The sequence below is a fragment of the Gigantopelta aegis genome, unplaced genomic scaffold, assembly GCF_016097555.1.
Source record: "Gigantopelta aegis isolate Gae_Host unplaced genomic scaffold, Gae_host_genome ctg2366_pilon_pilon:::debris, whole genome shotgun sequence".
In the NCBI taxonomy this organism is placed as follows: domain Eukaryota; kingdom Metazoa; phylum Mollusca; class Gastropoda; order Neomphalida; family Peltospiridae; genus Gigantopelta; species Gigantopelta aegis.
Window position 1 is genome coordinate 43,870 of NW_024532907.1, and position 18,421 is coordinate 62,290.

At 35.6% G+C, this 18,421-nt stretch overlaps 1 protein-coding gene and 1 non-coding gene across 4 annotated transcripts in view; one reads left to right on the forward strand and one right to left on the reverse strand.

Moving 5' to 3' along the window:
* Positions 1-13,115, forward strand: part of LOC121391414 (cholesterol transporter ABCA5-like) — a 56,978-nt gene extending 43,863 nt beyond the window's left edge. For 2 of the 3 annotated variants that reach the window (XM_041523057.1, XM_041523058.1), the window contains exons 25-30: positions 1,443-1,518; positions 3,728-3,822; positions 7,206-7,325; positions 9,244-9,476; positions 10,808-10,863; positions 12,016-13,115. In XM_041523057.1, the coding sequence (XP_041378991.1) occupies positions 1,443-1,518; positions 3,728-3,822; positions 7,206-7,325; positions 9,244-9,476; positions 10,808-10,863; positions 12,016-12,141 (706 nt within the window). In that variant the 3' untranslated portion in view covers positions 12,142-13,115. Of the gene's footprint in view, positions 1-1,442; positions 1,519-3,727; positions 3,823-4,730; positions 4,793-7,205; positions 7,326-9,243; positions 9,477-10,807; positions 10,864-12,015 lie in introns of those variants that run through there. The other variant, XM_041523059.1, reaches the window with a different exon arrangement.
* Positions 13,116-16,469: 3,354 nt separating this feature from the next.
* On the reverse strand, positions 16,470-16,541 carry Trnat-cgu. Its single transcript has one exon. It is a non-coding gene; the product is annotated as a tRNA-Thr (tRNA).
* Positions 16,542-18,421: the final 1,880 nt, after the last annotated feature.

Genomic DNA, 18,421 nt, shown 5'->3' on the forward strand with positions numbered 1-18,421 from the left:
TAAATCCTGCCCCTACAATGTACAGTGGACTCTTGTCCAAACTCTCAGCTGTCTAAACCGGCATAATTTTAAAGTCACGTTCAGCTACCATTAATTTATTAAGAATAAAACCTAATTAGTAACTAGCTCTGTCAACACTGGCACGTAATCTTACCTCCACTGTTTGCCAGTGGTCACCTTTTAAACAATGACGGCGTTCCCCAGTAATTAGAACACCAAAGAAAGTGTTATGAAATAATCATGCCACTTTGAAGGCTTAATAATCAATGAACTGCACCTGTTGTAACGGGTGTAGGTAACATGATAAATTAGATTATTATTTGTATGTGTTCATACGTGCATTGTATTGTACTGGGGTGATGGGGGCGGGATTTAGCTCAGTCAGTAGAGTGCTCGCTTGAGGTGCTTGTGTCACAGGAATCTATAGGTTTCCACAACTATATGAAAGTTAGAATTGAATTCCTGTTACTACTACGTGGTCGTTCTGAAATTGTAACGGTGCGCGCGAACATCGGTACGAGAAACAAAATCAGGAAGTAAATTTATCTAGTGGGCGTTGCTTAAATGCGGATTGCCAAAAATTGCTTTGCAATTGCACAAGTGCGCACGAACATCGGTGCAATTTTGTGCGAGAAAACAAAACGCGGACATAAATTCATCTAGTGGACGCTGCTTAAAGGGACATTCCTGAGTTTTTAAGATGTTATCGACTAACAGAGACTTTTTAACGATTGTAATTACATATCGAATATATTTTTCTGCATAAAATATTAGTGGCTGTATATTAAATGTGATTCTGTTTCTAATATTTATACTAGGTTACATTTCATTTTATTTCCTAAAATATATTTTTCAGTTTTGGCTTCTTACAAATATTAAGACGACCAGAAACACATTGAATATACAGACACTGATATTCTAAACCAGAAAATATATTTAATATGTAAGTTTAATCGTAGAAATATTTTATTAGTCGGTATCACCTTACAATGCAACAAACTCAGGAATGTCCCTTTAAACGCGGAGTGACTTGCGCGCGAACATCAATGCAATTTCTGACGAGATAATGAAACGCAGAAGTCCTGAATGCATTGCCTGGTTTACGTTCGGAAACAAAACTACCGTTCTTTGAAATTTTTGTCGAGAACGAAACACCGTTCTTGACTTTTCTAACATGTGGTAACCTCCCGGTAACCTAAACGACTGTTCTCGACTTATTTCGATGCCTGCAATAGCCGATGATTAATTAATCAATGTGCTCCAGTGGTGTCGTTAAACTAAACAAACTTATTCTGTATCATACCAATCTGTTGTTTTATCAAAATGTGAATGTTCATCCCAATGCATGCTAAAAGAAATGTGAAATTAATTCCAGACTTTACTTAATTTGTTAATAGCAATTACAATGTACTCTTTATTATTATTTTTATTTTATTTTTCAGCTACGTAGAAAACTTGAAAGTTGAAGATCATGTAAATAAATGGTCTAAGAGGTTGTCTGGAGGGACGCGGCGAAAGGCATGTGTTTATACAACACTTTACTTTATCTCTTGACTGAAATAATGTTGTCTTATTGGATTTTTGTCTCGCCCTTGACTGGAAATATTTTTATTTAATGACGCACTCAACACATTTTTATTTACGGTTATATGGTGTCAGACATATGGTTAAGGACCACACAGATATTGGGAGAAGAAACCTGCTGTCACCACTTCATAGGCTACTCTTTTTCGATTAGCAGAAAGGGATCTTTTATGTGTACCATTCCACAGACAGAATAGCACATACCACGGCCTTTGATATACCAGTCATGGCGCACTGACTGGAAGGAGAAATAGCCCAATGAGCCCACCTATGGGGATTGATCCTAGACTGACCGTGCAGCAGGCGAGCGCCGCCCTTGACAGTCAAACTGCAAGATATAGGTAATACTTTTTCAATGTTATAATAGAGGTGACGACATCAACTTTTGCATTTCCAGTGCTCTACAAAGCGAGTAAAATACTCGCCATGCCGACTAAAAACATTCCCTGGCATCTAAAAGATAAAATCACATTCGCCAGTTGGTGGCTGTCCAATAATCTTACTTTAATCGGTAAACAAAACTGGACATCGGAAAACACTGTGGACCAGTAGCAATTTATTTCCATAAAATGTGTTTTCTATCGATAGTTTGTTTGAGACATGTTAATCGGACTATGAATAACGATTTTCCAGTATTCAAGAGTAAACACGGTGACGTTAAAGGGGAGGTAATACTTCGTTATGATGTTATCTCCCTTAACTTGAATATCAAGCGTTTGAATATCGGCCCCAGTTCAGTTTTAGACCAAGTCGGTCCTGGCCCCTTTAGAGCCAGGTTTTATTTATGTATTAAAATGAGATTGTTGAGCCACTGTATGTCAAACTCAAACGTTAATTATTTTAAATGTTGACTTGTATATGTGTCATGCTGTGCTCCAATCGTCTCATGCTTATCGTGATAACGTGTCCCTCCACGATACCGACTTCTCCAGTCACGTTGGAAAACATGTTCACCAGTGGAGGATGAAAACTTGAATCCTGGTAGATATTATCACAATGCTTTTATTTAACTTTTAATGAGAACTGCAATTTAAATGCATATCTTAGCAGTGCCATTAAAATAGTAATTCGCTTAAATTCGTTTAATACAATTATTGGGTATGGAATTTGATAATGATAGTTAATAGTCGTTCAGTTTTAGTGGAACCGGACACAAACAGTAACTTGTAATTACTATTTAACAACTACATGTAGGAATCGCCTCTTCAAGAGTTCATTCGAATGCATTCCTAATAACAATTACGACATTAGCAATGTGCGGTAAAGTACATGTATACATTAGCTGGCTACTAAATATAAGTGGCTGGCGACTAAAATATTATACTTTACTGGCCAGGGAAGAGTAAATTTGAACTTGCTTTGTAGAGCACTGATTTCACATTTTTGTGTTTAGCTTCATTTCTCACAAACTATAAGTCTTAGATCATTGAAACTTGGTTTATGGTTGCATATGTGTACATTCATCAAAGTACATTTTAATTTTTTTATTATTATTATTGCCAGATTTTACATTTTAATTTAGCTCAATCTTAAGTTCATTTCTCTCAAACTGTCAAGATCCGAGATCTATAAAATGTTTTGTAGAGTTACTTTTACGAATGTTAATCTCAATGCATATTAAAAAACATTGGAAATAATTTAAATTAATTTTGTTTAAAAAAAAAAAGTTATTTTAGTAAATTATGTCTGTGGATGCAACTGTAAATAACACCATATATATATTCATATTGTAGACAGAAATGCTGTTTATAATTTTTTTAAAAAGGTTTTGAGCTGTCATTCACCAAATCACCAAAAGTTGAATTAGGTGAATATATTTGATTACCATTTCACCCAAAAGCTCATTCGAAAACCGTGTGTCAGTTGTACAGTACCGGTATATGAATAGCTATTTTTAAAAATAATTCTGTTCGGCTAAATGTTACTTGAATTTGGCTACAAATGAGCTGATGAAATTTTGCCGTCCAGCTTAAACCCTAAATAACTAAACCTAAAATAACTCAGTAACATATGATCTTCATTTTTCACTATTTGTGTTTTGTGATAAGTTTGAAGCACATGATTTAATGACGTTATTGTACTATCATGATAAGGTTGTATAAGATACATGTGTAGGTGTGTAATAACTAAAGTTTTTCTTCAGGTGAGTTATGCAATCAGTATGCTGAGTACGCCACAGATTGTTTTGCTTGATGAACCATCTACCGGCATGGACCCACAGTCCAAGAGATTTCTATGGTACGTACGTGTACATGTATGTCAAAATTGATACGTATGGGGTTCCTTTGTTTTTGATTTAAAAAAATATACATACATGTATTAAATAATAAGATGCATGTAGGCCTATTGTCTAAAATTATACAACATTAAACAAGAGACCCAGCTAGGGGCCTAAACAGCCACCTGTGTAAATTGTTGACCCCACATACCAGACTCGTGGAGTGCATGACACCCATTTTCTTGGTGATTCAGAACGGGTCAGGGAAGCTTCCGATCACATTTAGTTGGAAATGGTCAACTACATGTAGTTTTGAAGAAATTACAGTTTAAATACAATTCTGTATACAACTCTTAATAACTACACTCTTCCCCACGCACAAACAGGGAACCTAACCTTAATAAAATTCAAAACATTGATAGACCATCTAATAATCTTTACATATAGGTACATGCATGTATATGAAGACTAATTGGATATAGTATTTCTGGAAGTAGAGTCCAAGATTTTATTTTAATTGGCTTAATTTCCCCTTTGTGTGCCTGATCCATCACAGATTTATTTCTCCATGTTTCAAGGCCTGGTATTTATGGAAGAAGTGAAGATTTTAAAAAAATTGGCTTAGTTTTTCCTCTTATGGGCTCAGCCTTGTAGGTGCTGGGGGACCAAATTCATGACTGTGTTCAGGGATGTGAGAGCTACGCGGAAACATGTAAATGTGCTTTTCCGTTTCATCTAAAAAAAACATGATGTTCAATACTGTTGACTTTCACGGTTTCAAGTTTATGATGTGTGCCTTACATTATAAGTTATAACCAGTTTAGATTTATTAGCATTGAATGCAATTTTGGCAGTTCCAGTGGTTGCAAACAACAATTTTCCTTGAGCGGCCCCTGGACCCTGGTTGCAGTAAGCTTTTTTGTTCCAGCCCCTCTCACATCCCTGTGTGATTCTCCATGGGTCAAGGAAGATTTCCACGAAATTTAATTAAAAAGGTCAGTAGATCTGAAGAAAATAAAGTTTAAAGCATTTCTCTGTAAAACTATATACTTATTGTAGAAGTAAACTTCACTCCCTTCCCAAGAACAACTGGGGTACTAAACATTAAAAAATTAGATAAACCATCTGTTGACCTTTACATATATGAAACGTATTCATAATAGAATTTTTGGAAGTAGAGAAGAAAATGTTTTTTAAAGGTAGGGTCAACTCAAACAAGAGCCTTACGTGTTGGAAAGATGCATACCCGGGCCACCAACACATACTGACACTTTAGCAAATGAAAAATGTGTAATTTTAGAGTTAATAAAAAAACATATTATTCCTGCTAACTGGGGGCAGCCATTTTGTTTCGTTTTTTTGTGACGTCCGGTGGGATAGCTTGGGGCGAAGTGACGTCAGCTCCTGACCATCTCCTGTATGTACAGTGTAAACAAAAGCAGTAATTTTCGACAAGGCGCTTCTCTTTGATCAACCTGACTTGTAAAACAGCATAAATGACGTAATAATACAATAAACTATTTAACTAAATATATTTCAAGTTGCATTAACGGAACAAAATGGGTTATAGTATTTTTCTCTGTTAAATAATCCAAAGGAAAAAAGTACACTATTAGGCCTATTGATATGCTATGCTGGAGCAAAAACAACAACCCGCGATACCCAAGTGATAATTTTCTATTTTTGGGACTACATAATTGGTCAGTTCTGTGGTTTTAGATGAGAAAGTCTACTTAATCAATAGTTTTACAGAACTATTTACAGTAATAAACCATGTCCATTACCAGTTTAGGGGGGACAGGTAATATTCCACAATACCAGTATGTATTTTTGTGTCTAGACAGTGTTAATTAATTGGCTCGTCTGGTTTACCAATCAAATACACACCTGCCAATCAGGAATCACAGGTAGAAGCAACTAACCGCATAGACCAATTAACTAAGAAAACACTCCGTGTATCATTTCAGTACGTAGGTTAATGCATGGACAAAACATTGTTAATTATTTCAACTTGTTGTGTAGCCACTTTGACAATGGTATTTTATTTTGTATTGAAAAGAATATATATTTAGTGCTGGTTATACTTATTGCTGGCTTACTGGGATGTGTATTATTACAGAACATTGCAATGTATGACTATTTATCATCCCGCAAAAACCAGGTAGATTGTGTTTCTCTAGTTCTAAGGCTCACTCCTGATGTTACGCGTTAAGTATTACGTAACCACCAGTTCGCCAGAGGGCGTACTCACTGATATGGTACAAAATGGCTGCGTCCGTTATATATAATAGCCGTCACATTTAACCGTTTTATTATTTAACTATATGATTATACTTGTTGATATTAAGCAATACTGTGCATTAGATATCATTGAATATGCACACCAGGCCAAATGCCTTAATTGTCCCTTCCTTTAAGTTGGCTTAATTTTCACCTTTTGGCCCCACCACTCGGACCCCTGTGGGAGATCAGAATGACCTAGGGGTTCAGAAGGGTCCAGTTAACAATTTTGTTTCTCCATTTGCCAAGGAAGGTTCCCATAAAGGTTGGCTGGAATTAGTCAAGTAGTTTTGGAGAAGGATGTCAAAGAAATAACATTTTAAATACATTCCTGTATATAATTATAGTAAACTTCATTTCCTCAGGGAACAAATCGGAGACTTAACATTACTAGCATTCACATATATATCATTTATTAATGTTTACATATATGAAAAATATCCAGTTATAACATTTCTGGAAGTACAGAAGATATTTTAACATTGACTTAAGTAGTTTTCCCTTTTGGACACTGACAATAATGCCATATAGGGGCAGGGGTTGGAGTGTCAGAATGACCAAATGTATTTCCTTGTATGTCAAGGAAGCTTCCCACAAAAATTGGCTGGAATTATAGTTATGTAGTTTTGGAGTAGAAGTTGAAATTGTGAACCATCAGTGATGGTGTGATGTGTTAAACAATTAGAGCAGTCATTAATTAATGGTGGTGTGATGTGATGTGATGCACATATGGAGCAGTGTCTTGATTGATGGTGTGATATGATGCATGAACAACACAATGTCATGAATGATGGTGTGATGTGATGCACATTTGGAGCAGTGTCTTGATTGATGGTGTGATATGATGCATGAACAACGCAATGTCATGAACGATGGTGCAGTACGATGCATAATTGGAGCAGTTAAAACCAACTGTTTTCATTATGGTAGTTTATCATTTAATATTAGAACAATAGATAACAAAATAAACAGCTGTATATTCAAGTTTATATCAAATTAAACAACATGTTTGTACTGTATTCAGAATTAAAGCCACCTCCTTACCCAAAAAATTAATATATACAGTTTTCTATTTTCAGTGTGTATGTCTAAATTATCTTTAACTTAATTTTTATTTTTAAAGGGACACAATCAGCTCTAGCTTCAAGTCGAGTGGACGAGGAGCCATTTTGACAACACACTACATGGAAGAGGCTGATGCTTTGTGCTCCAGGGTGGCCATCATGGTTAATGGTCAAATACAGTGAGTTTACTTTGCATTTATCTAACAAGACAGCACACACCATTTCTGAAATGACTGATTATAATTAGCTTATTTGGGTAGGCATCATTTAAATTTTTCAGGTGTTGAGTTTACATCAACGATAGAATATATGCCTAATGTCTGAAATGACATTGATTTACCTTTGTAATTAATGTAATAATTATAATGAGAGTCTCCTCCTTTCCATTATTTCCAGCCAGTGCTCTACAACTGGTGTAACAAAGGTCATGGTATGTACTGTCTTGTCTGTGGGATGGTGCATATAAAAGATCCCTTGCTGCTAATCGAAAAGAGTAGCCCATGAAGTTGCGACAGTGGGTTTCCTCTCTCAATATCTGTGTGGTCCTTAACCATACATGTATGCCTGACACCATATAACCATAAATAAAATGTGTTGAGTGCATCATTAAATAAAACATTTCCTTCCTTACTTTCCAGTATCTTTTTTTACACTTTGAATCTACACCTATCCTAAGATTACCACGAATGGCGGTATCTAAATTCCACAATGGTTTTTTCGAGAAAATAGCACATTAAATTTTTTCCCAATTTGCTTGCAGCCATTCTTTGTCCATGACGGACATTATTTTAACAAGTATTTCTGTGTCTGTCACTCATTGATCAGAGAGGCACATGACGTATAGCCCAGTGATAAAAGTCTGATGGAAAAATGTAGCGGATTTCCTTTCTAATACTTATATATATGTCAAATTACCAAACGTTTGACATCCAAAAGACAATAATTAATAAATCACAAGGCTCGAATTTGGCAGGCGGCAATTGCCGCTCAAAGCGCACAAAATGCTTTCCAAAAAAACGTTTCACAAGCAGGTTTTGCTTTCCATCTGGTTTCTAAAATTTGTTTCCGGTATATCCCAGAATTCACGTTTGTCGCGCATTTTCCGCATTTCAAATGAAGAACTTAAAATATTTAAAACATTGCTATATTTGTATCGACATCGTAGACGCGGCCATGTTACATTGGTGCGCACACAAATAATTGCAGAATTATCTACCAACAACATTCTCGAAACTCGTTCGGATCACATCGATTACGGTTTTTCAAATCCGAGTTCAGCGACAGCGAGTAATGCAAACGTCCTGAGCTATTTGGACTGGTTCTCGGACTGGTCATTCGGTTTAACATGTAGCGTAAAAACTAGTCTAGCCAACGTTAGGAAACAACTACTGGTTGAACTTACGCTTATTTATCGATGGAATCAGCCGAGAAGTTCCGAGTGTCGCGACTTTCAAAAACGACTACAATTTTAGAGACTACCATCGACCAAGCTACTTTAGAACTTACTACAATCATGGCCGCGGTGGCCAAAAAAGCTACTGTCGAGAAATGGGCAAGTACACACGCAAACTGATTAGAATTTGAATGTGACGAAAAATCTGTCACTGTCTCAGGGTAATAAACATATAAACCAGGTACATAATTTGTTTGGACTCTTTATTTTGTATAGATTTAATGAAATAAGTGTAAAATAACAGCAATACCTGTGCTCTTGAACTGCTTCTCAAATTCAAACATTTGCCTCCCAATTAAAATTTGAAAAGCAAAGATTGCCTCCCAATCAAAAAAAATGAATTTCGAGCCTTGAATCATTGTGCTCTAGTGGAGTCGTTAAACAAAACAAACTTTTCATTGATCACTGAAACTAAAAGTAATGATTGGAAACAAGAAATGGACTGTTATATGGGGTAAAAAAAAGAAAAAAAGATAACAATTGTTTGGGGCCAGGATTAAATTTAGGTGTTCATCAGGGTGTATGATAACCATCACAATTTAATTGTTTGGGGCTAATTAATTAATGTAGTCGTTCAGCGGCTGTATTTAAAGAAACTAGCTAACCATTTCCATAAAGTAACCGGTAACGTGCAATCATTTCAGATGTCTTGGACCAACTCAGCATCTGAAGGACAAGTTTGGCAGTGGCTATCTCCTGGAGATCAAACTGCAGGTCACCCGAGGCAACATTGAAAAGCAGATGGACGAACTTGAATCTCATCTTGCTGGTCTGTTCCCACAGATGGAACGACTGGAACGGTTTGCTGAACGTGGTTGGTACAGGATTGCCAAGGGTAAAAAGTTGCTGTCGGAGGCATTTTCTGCCTTGGAAGACCGTAAGTTTAATTTATGTAATTATATATATATATGTGGTATTTTATTTGGCGTTTTTATGAGAAATAACATTTCCTTGCGCTAGATTGATTTCAGGTTTTTTGGGGCATCAAATAATTTATCAGGTAAACTATTTGATTTCAGTTTTTGTAGGGTGTACAATAATTGCACAAGTATTTCATCTGACATGCTGAAAAATGAACCTTGTGTACCTTCTCAGCTTCTAATACATAATTTCAGATTTTATTTTTGGTATCACATCCCTGGACTGTATGTGTATGTGTGTATCTAACGTGTGCATGCATGCATGTGTGTGTGTAATGAGTCTGTGGGTGTATTTTTTTTTTACCCAAGTAGGTCAGGATGTTTTAGTCTGTTTCATGAAAATTGTCTTGTAGCTGACGTAGAATATGATAATCATTTGAACTAAATCTTTGATGTGAATGAATGAATGTTTTGACACCCCAATGTGAAAAATATAGCAGTTAGTGGGTGTTGAACAAAGGTAAATATGTACTGTAGGTCCTGAAATTAATGTGTCCCTAAATTAATGCGAGTGACAGTGGGTAAACTAACATGTGACATGAAACTAATCCACGTAGCCTCCTTTTGATGAACTCCCTATGCTAAGTTAGTAATGAAAATGGGTAGCATGCGTAAACTGATAACATGATGATACTTATATATTTACGTCTGTAGTAAAGTTAGCACACCTCAGAAATTTTGTTATTTTTTTATCCGTTATTACTGATGATGTTCTGCATCTATCCTGAAAGAAAAGCAGCTCTGTATTATTTATTTCTGGGTTAAACTCTAATCTTCCTGGACTGAAAGTCAAAGAAACTGTTGACCACAATATTACCATGCTAAAACCCATTCACCCGCGATGGATTGTGTCAGCTTTTGACAGAGTGGCCAAAGACCCTGCAATCTTCACACGTGGCTGAAATCTTGCTGGATTTTTTAACAATTAATCTGTCTCGTCTACGATGAATTGTGCTCCAATTGTTTTATAAATGTATTAGAATTTTAATCTTTGTTTGTTTTAATAGCGTGTGACTATTTGAAAATTAGTCTGTCTTGCCTACAATGAATTGTTTTCCAGGTGTGTTTTTTTATTAATATATTAGAATTTTAATATTCTTTGTTGTTGTTTTAATAATAACTCACATTTTCCGCATTAATATTATGATTGCATTAATTTCAGGATCTACAGTATATAATTTTTTTTCTCTCTGTTTTCTTTTCATTTCTTCTTTTTTTTGGATCCAGGATTTCTTCCTGTATACATGTAAATGAGATATTAGCTATAATATTATTTTTCAATTTTCAGTGAAGAGCTCACACAATGTAGAGGAATACAGCTTCAGTCAGTCCACATTGGAACAGGTAAATCGTTTTTTAAATTAACACAATTAGACGAATGAAAGAAACAAGACAAAATCCAGTCAAATGTTTTAATTTAATTGTTTTAATTTTTAATTTTATTTTTTATTTTTTGACAGAAGCAGTGATAAAGAATAAGGTGACAAAATACATGTTTTGTTTTTTAGGGCTAATAATTAAGTGATTATTACCGTAATGAAAATATTGGTGAAACAAATTGCTGTTATTTTTATTACCTCAAACAACATAAGGTCCACACTTGGTCAGCATCCATATATAACAGTACCGGCCTCGGTGGCGTCGTGGTTAGGCCATCGGTCAACAGGCTGGTAGGTACTGGGTTCGGATCCCAGTCGAGGCATGGGATTTTTAATCCAGATACCGACTCCAAACCCTGAGTGAGTGCTCCGCAAGGCTCAATGGGTAAACCAGTTGCACCGACCAGTGATCCATAACTGGTTCAACAAAGGCCATGGTTTGTGCTATCCTGCCTGTGGGAACCGTAAATAAAAGATCCCTTGCTGCTAATCGGAAAGAGTAGCCCATGATGTGGCGACAGCGGGTTTCCTCTCCAAATCTGTGTGGTCCTTAACCATATGTCTGATGCCATATAACCGTAAATAAAATGTGTTGAGTACGTCGTTAAATAAAACATTTCTTTCCATTTATGACAGTGTTTTAATCACATCTATTTCTCGTTCCAGCCAGTGTACCACAACTGGTATATAAAAGGCTGTGGTATGTGCTGTCCTCTTTGTGGGATGGTGCATATAAAAGATCCCTTGCTACTAATTCATGGAAAAATGTAGCGGGTTTCTTCTCTAAGACTATATGTCAGAACTACGAAATGTTTGACACCACTTAGCTGATGATTAATAAATCAGTGTGCTCTAGTGGTGTCATTAAAGAAATGATATGATATAGGGATTAACGTGCACATTCAGAGCAAGCTGCTTTAACACACACCTGTCATGGGCACAGATGTCAGCCTTGGCCAGCTCCTCCGTCCAGGACAGGAAAAGGCTGGGGTGGTTGGGAGAAGGGACTGCCTGCACTGGCAGGTGCAAGAGAGCACCAGCAGCCTGACCAGGGTCGGTAGCAGGTGGAGGGTCATTAAAGAAAAAAACCTTATTATTTTTATCTATTTTGTTTCAGGTATTTTTGGATTTTGCCAAGAAGCAGCATGATGAAGAAGTGGACAATCTTCAAGGGAAAAAGATAACGAGGCCTTCGGGTGAACCTCTCGTGTCAAGAGGCAATCCACCAGCAGTGAATGTTTGATCATCTTTCTCAGCAGTTTATTTCACAATTCATACAGGCTGCTTCCCAGGGTTTAAGCAGAACCCAAATGATTATTTGCAATTTGGCGAATTTGGTCAAAACATCTGTAGCCAAATAAACAATTCAGTTAGCCAAACAGCCAAATAGGAAGGAATTTTATCTTTTTTTTTGTGAATTATTAAAGCAATAATTTTTCCAGATTAAATTTTGCATTTGGCGATTTGGCGAATTACAACTGAAACCCTGCTGCTTTCTAGAAAAAAGGACAGTGTGAAAGCTGATTGCTAACAACTTTTTATAGATATATTTTGCTTACTCATCAGACAGTATTAAACCTAAAGGTGCATGGATTGGGTTTTATTTCATCATTATGCATGTGTTTAAATTATTTTAATCTAGTTGACTCTTTCGTGTAATAGGTGACATATTTTTCATGCTGGGTACCTGTTGTTTAAATGTTCCTTTGTTATTCATTTCATGGTTGTTTTGTAATTTATAAAATATGAATGAGTATTATTAGTCCCCAGTCGATCCAACAGGAGGGGTCTATAGCGTTTGTGTCTGTCCTTCTGTCAATTCGTCACACATATAGTTTTTCAGACTTTTTTTTATTTTTCACCATGCCTCAAGATATTGAACAGAAATGTGTATCAGGTAGCAGACCAGATAAAGAAAGATTCAGGTATTTTCAGTCTCAAGGAAATTACAAAAAAGGTCATACATGTAATTATAAAGTGGACTTATTTTAAATATTTTTAGTTAAATATTTGTATCACTTTCATCATTGATTTTGGGTGCATTTTTGACAATATTCACACCCATACTAAGCACACCTAAGCAGGAGTTGGCAGATATCACACATATATTTATGGAATCTTTGCCATGAAAGTCAAACGTGATCTGTAATTGAGGTAGCAGTATACAGTTAGCTCCCTTGTGTACCCGGTTTCAGTTTGGTTTGACGTAAGAAGAAAAGTAAAAGTGTTTTGGAAATAAAAAAAAATAAAAAAATAAAAATATGTTAAGGTGCAAGTTACAAATCAGTCGGCTCAGAAATTAATAACTTGTAGTAAATTCCATAGTATGAAAAAAGGCGTTCCCTGTGGGACAGACTATAGTTTCATCATGGATCAACATCAACAACAACTCATGGACTGTTCTTTTTTGTTTGTCCATAATAAATTTCTTTTAAGTCTATAATTACTTTCTATTAAATACATGTACATAAAACAATGCTTTCAATCTAACAAAGGCATACATTGTTTATATCTGTTGTGTTAGTTTTGTTGTTTATCTTCTTTTTTTTTTTTTTTTTTTTTTGTGGTTGTGTTGGTTTTGTTGTGTAACTTTTTTTTTATTGTTTGTGGTTGTATTGGTTCAAAATATAATGTGTCACGTAATTATTGCTCTGATACATCGGGTCACATTTTTCACAATCAATAACTTGCATGCATTATTTTCATGATTTACAGCTGTTGTATAACTTTTTTGATGCTGTGTTTAGTGCTTTATAGCAGCAATATAACATTCCAACCCAGGTCACCTGCAGTGTCAAACATGAGGATTTTACCTGTTTGTCAACTATGGGCCAAATTTACGAAGCCTGTTTAGCTTAAAGGCAGGTGTTTAAGCATTGTATATGTACATGTATCATGTAGTTATATGCATGTAAGTCAGAAACGGGTGTTGTAAATTCGGCCCTACATGTTTAATGGATTGCTCAAGTGACAGTGTACTACACACATGTATGTAAATTCATATGTACTTCATTCACATGCATGTATACCTGTTTATATTCTAGTGCATATTTACGTACATACATTAACCTAGTCATGTAAATGCTATTACACAAATGTGCAACTTTACATGAGAATCGAGTTTGAAAGGTCATGTAAATGTATTTTTCATGTGTGTGAATTTGCTATTTAATTATTTACCGGCAAATTAGTGTCGTTGGAACTCTTAGTAAAACAAGAATTCTATTGAATTACATTGTAAATGGCTCGCCTACTGTAAACGTATTCGGCATCACAGATAGTTGCATCGTGTTGGGGTGTCATTAAACATTCATTAATTCATCCACTGATAGTTCAATCGTGTTGGGGTGTCATTAAACATTCATTAATTCATCCACTGATAGTTGCATCCATACATATAAGATTCATGGGAATACGTCACTACGGTCTTGTCAAAATGTATGTTAATTGGACGCTTGACTTCTACAAATTTAAATGTATTACTGGTAATGTTTTTTGTCAGTCAGATTTGCCAACACCAGATGTTGCTTCATACTGTGCAATATGGCCTCCACAGGCATTGAATGTTGGGATTTCTAAACGGATTCCACTGTAATCATAAGCATACCGGTAGTCCAAACTATTTTTTTGAAAACAAAGTAGTTGTTTTGTTTGTTTTTTTTTTTTTTTTAAAGATCTAAATTTTTAATATGTCATTTAATATTGATTTATTTACTTAACTGATAAATCTGATTTTAGAAAAAAAAATTAATCCGGTAATTTATACAAGAACTATTTTTATCTTTTATTTATTTGAATTTGCTATGGTCAGTGGTGCTGTAATCATGTATTTTCACCATTGTTACATGCATACTTTTTGTAGCAAACAATTTGTGCTCTTTTTTTTTTTCCTCTTTTTTTTTTTCTTTCTATTTTGAGACATACATTGATGTCACATTATAGTGGTGCTGTATTATTTATGTACCGGCGGGATGTAGCTCAGTGGTACAGCGCTTGCCTGATGTGCGATCAATCTAGGATCGATTCCTGTCAGTGGGCTATTTCTCATTCCAGCCAGTACTCCACAAGTGATGTAACAAAGACCGTGGTATGTACTATCCTGTCTGTGGGATGGTGCATATGAAAGATTCCTTGCTACTAATCAAAAAGAGTAGGCCGTGAATTGGCGACAGCGGGTTTCCTCTCTCAATATCTGTGTGGTCCTTAACCATATGTCCGACACCATATAACCGTAAATAAAATGTGTTGAGTGCGTCGTTAAATAAAACATTTCCTTCCTTATTGATGTACTGCTTTTATTACTGTTCAAGGTTATTTCATCTGCTTAGGAAACCTGCATATATTATTCCAGTCAACGAATATGAGAAAACTTTGTGGAAATCAGGGAAACTTCAGGGATATTTATTAGTGCCACTACCTTTTTCACGTCTTAAACATTTTCACTTTGTATTTCTTTTAGGGTTTTTTCGCCTTTGCAAAGTGAAAAAGTGAGATATAGTATTACTTTTCTGGTGGTGGCAACGTAACTCGCATTAAAGTTTTTGATTTAGCTCCATTCGTCACCACTTAATCCTAGATCAATCAGACTAACTTGGTTTGTAGTTGCACCTACGGATGTGGATCACAGTGTAGTTTGGATCACAATGCAGTTTAAAACAATATAAAAATCAACACATGTAGAATAATTTTTGTTTAAAATTCATTTGAATAAAAACATTTTAAGGGTATTTTTATGAGATGGACATCTGTGGATGAACTATCAGACACACCAAGTACGTTCATGGTCGGTGGGCCATTTACATCTGTGGAATTACTGTTTAGGTAAACATCATGTTACAGCTACATTTTCATTTCAACTTCTTTCCGTGCTTATATCCAATTAAGGTTCAAGCATGCTGTCCTGGACACACACACCTCAGCTATCTGGGCTGTCTGTCCAGGACAGTGGGTTATTTGTTAATTGGTTAGTGGTTAGTGAGAGAGAAGAGGGTGTAGTGGCTTTACACACCTACCCATTGAACCCTTAAAAACTCCCTCTGGGTTGGAGCCTGTACCGGGCTGCGAACCCTGTACCTACCGGCCTATAGTCTGATGGCTTAACCACTGTTCCACCAAGGCCGGTACATTTTTATTATTAAAATGTTATTTTATTTGACATCAGTTATGCATGTTTACTGTGGATATAATCCACATCATTACATAATTATTTGCATACATGTACATGTATCAATGTTTATTATCGGAAACCGGTGTTAATGTATACTCTTCTTTTTTTTTCTTACATAATTTTAGTGCATGCTTGTACAACTGATGTCTTATGTTTTATATGTTAATTAATATAATGTACATTAAATGCATTACGGTACATGGAAAAACCTGAAACTTTACCACACAATACAAAATGGGTTTTTTTCTTCTTAAATTAGTTCCATTGTGTTTAACACATGGTCAGTATGCATACAGCTTGTATTAGTTTAAAGTATTTCTAGTTTGTTTCTGTTGTTGCTTTTTTGTTTGTACACATGGCGTTTTTGTCAAAAAAAATCATTAAAAAAACAAAATTTTATAAAATGCCCCAACAGGGGATTGAACCCTGGATCTTTGGTTTACGAGACCGACGCCTTACCACTTGGCTATCGAGGAAACTGTTGTAATTAATATATAACTGTAGATCACCTCCATGATATGACCATATGTTGGTATTTAATGCTAACATTATGACAGTGCTATTTTTGCTAATTTTATAACTGTACATGTATATGTAGATCACTTTGATTGTAGTATTTTATAATTTGTTCTTTTGTACTATACATGTAGGACTTCGTAGGCTTAATTATGAAGATATCTCATAAACATTTGCAAAATAGATATTCTCAAAAATAAAGTAAGTTGTAATGTAAATTATGAAAAACAAAAATGGCTCTAATAGTGAAAAATGTGTCATATAGGGTTTGAAACTGGGGTCTGTTACTTTAAAGGTAAGGTCCACATGAAGTCTGACTACAAAGTGTTTTGTTAAGTTGTAATCAAACATCGAATGATAAACACTTCAAAAAAATAGGGGAACTAATAAGAATTTACAATTGCCAAAATTGTAAGGTATATTAGCTGTGGGGAATGGTTATATGATAATAGTGACTTAATTGGGCAAACATTACAACCGGTAGTTCAGTATTACAGTAGGTTTTATGACCACCAAAGATCTTGAAGAACGATTGGGGTCAGAAGTGAAATTTGAAAGTTGACGGGGTTTTTTATCAGTAAATCGCAAATTCAAACAATAAAAACGACTAAAAACAAAACAACAACTGTATGATCAACAGAATGAAAAATATTGACAGAAATAATGTTCCACGGTGATTAATCGACCTTCCTGGAAATTGTCAAAATCGAGAATGACACCCCACGCACGTGTACGGGACAACTGCGTGATGTACATGCAAACTATTGAATGTGTTTCGGTGTGTTAATAAACAGACCAGGGCCCCGTTCCACGAAGCGATCTTAGCCCTAAGATTACCGTAAGCGCATAGCTACCCTATGCACTAAAGTTGATCTTAAGGCTAAGATCGCTTCGTGGAACAGGACACTGAACGTTCTTTACTAGGATGTCTGTGGTCAAAACGTATGTTCGGTCTAATAGTTGATATTAATATTTCAGGTTCCCCTACTTTTTTTGAAGAGTATATTATGTATGCAAAGTTAATTTGATATTAAAGTTACAGTCTCTGGTTACCATATATAACATCATGTACAAATATGAAATACAATCTCAAATGTACTTTTAAAAAACTCGGCAAAGCACAAACGACAGTCTGTTGTCAGTTTCAGTTAACACGTGCGTTTGCTAATTTCAAATTGTAGGGTTCGTCTCAAAAAATTAAATAGAAATGTTGCGCTGTACGAAGAACGTTCGGCTGAGGATACGGTACTAGAGTCTCGTTAAAACCGGTTTGATCTTGACAACGTATTATCGACAAGCGTACACACACACATGTGTGTGTGTGTGTTTGCCCCCCCCCCCCCCCCCCCCCCCCCTCCGACACAGGTACACAAACACACTTTTTGAACCTTCCTACGCCCGTGATTATACATTTAGCTGATTTAGCTCAGTCGATTGAGTGCACGCTTGAGGTGCTTGCATCTCAGGATCGAACCACCTCGGTGGATCCATTCAGCAGATTGGGTTTTTCTCTTTCCAACAAGTGCACCACCACTGGTCAAATGCCGTGGTATATGCTTTCCTGTCTGTGGGAAAGTGCATATAAATTATCCCTTGCTGCATTAGAAAAAAATATAGCGGGTTTCCTTTAATGATTACGTATCAGAATTACCAAATGTTTGACATCAAATAACCGATGTTTAATTTATCAATGTGCTCTAGTGGTGTTGTTAAACAAAACAAACTGTATACATTCATAAGTTTCCTCTTGACATTGAATTAATGGCACTTAATATTCTCTACAAGAAGAATACGATTTCTATGATTTATTTTCTTTCTTTCTTTTATTGTTCATTTTATA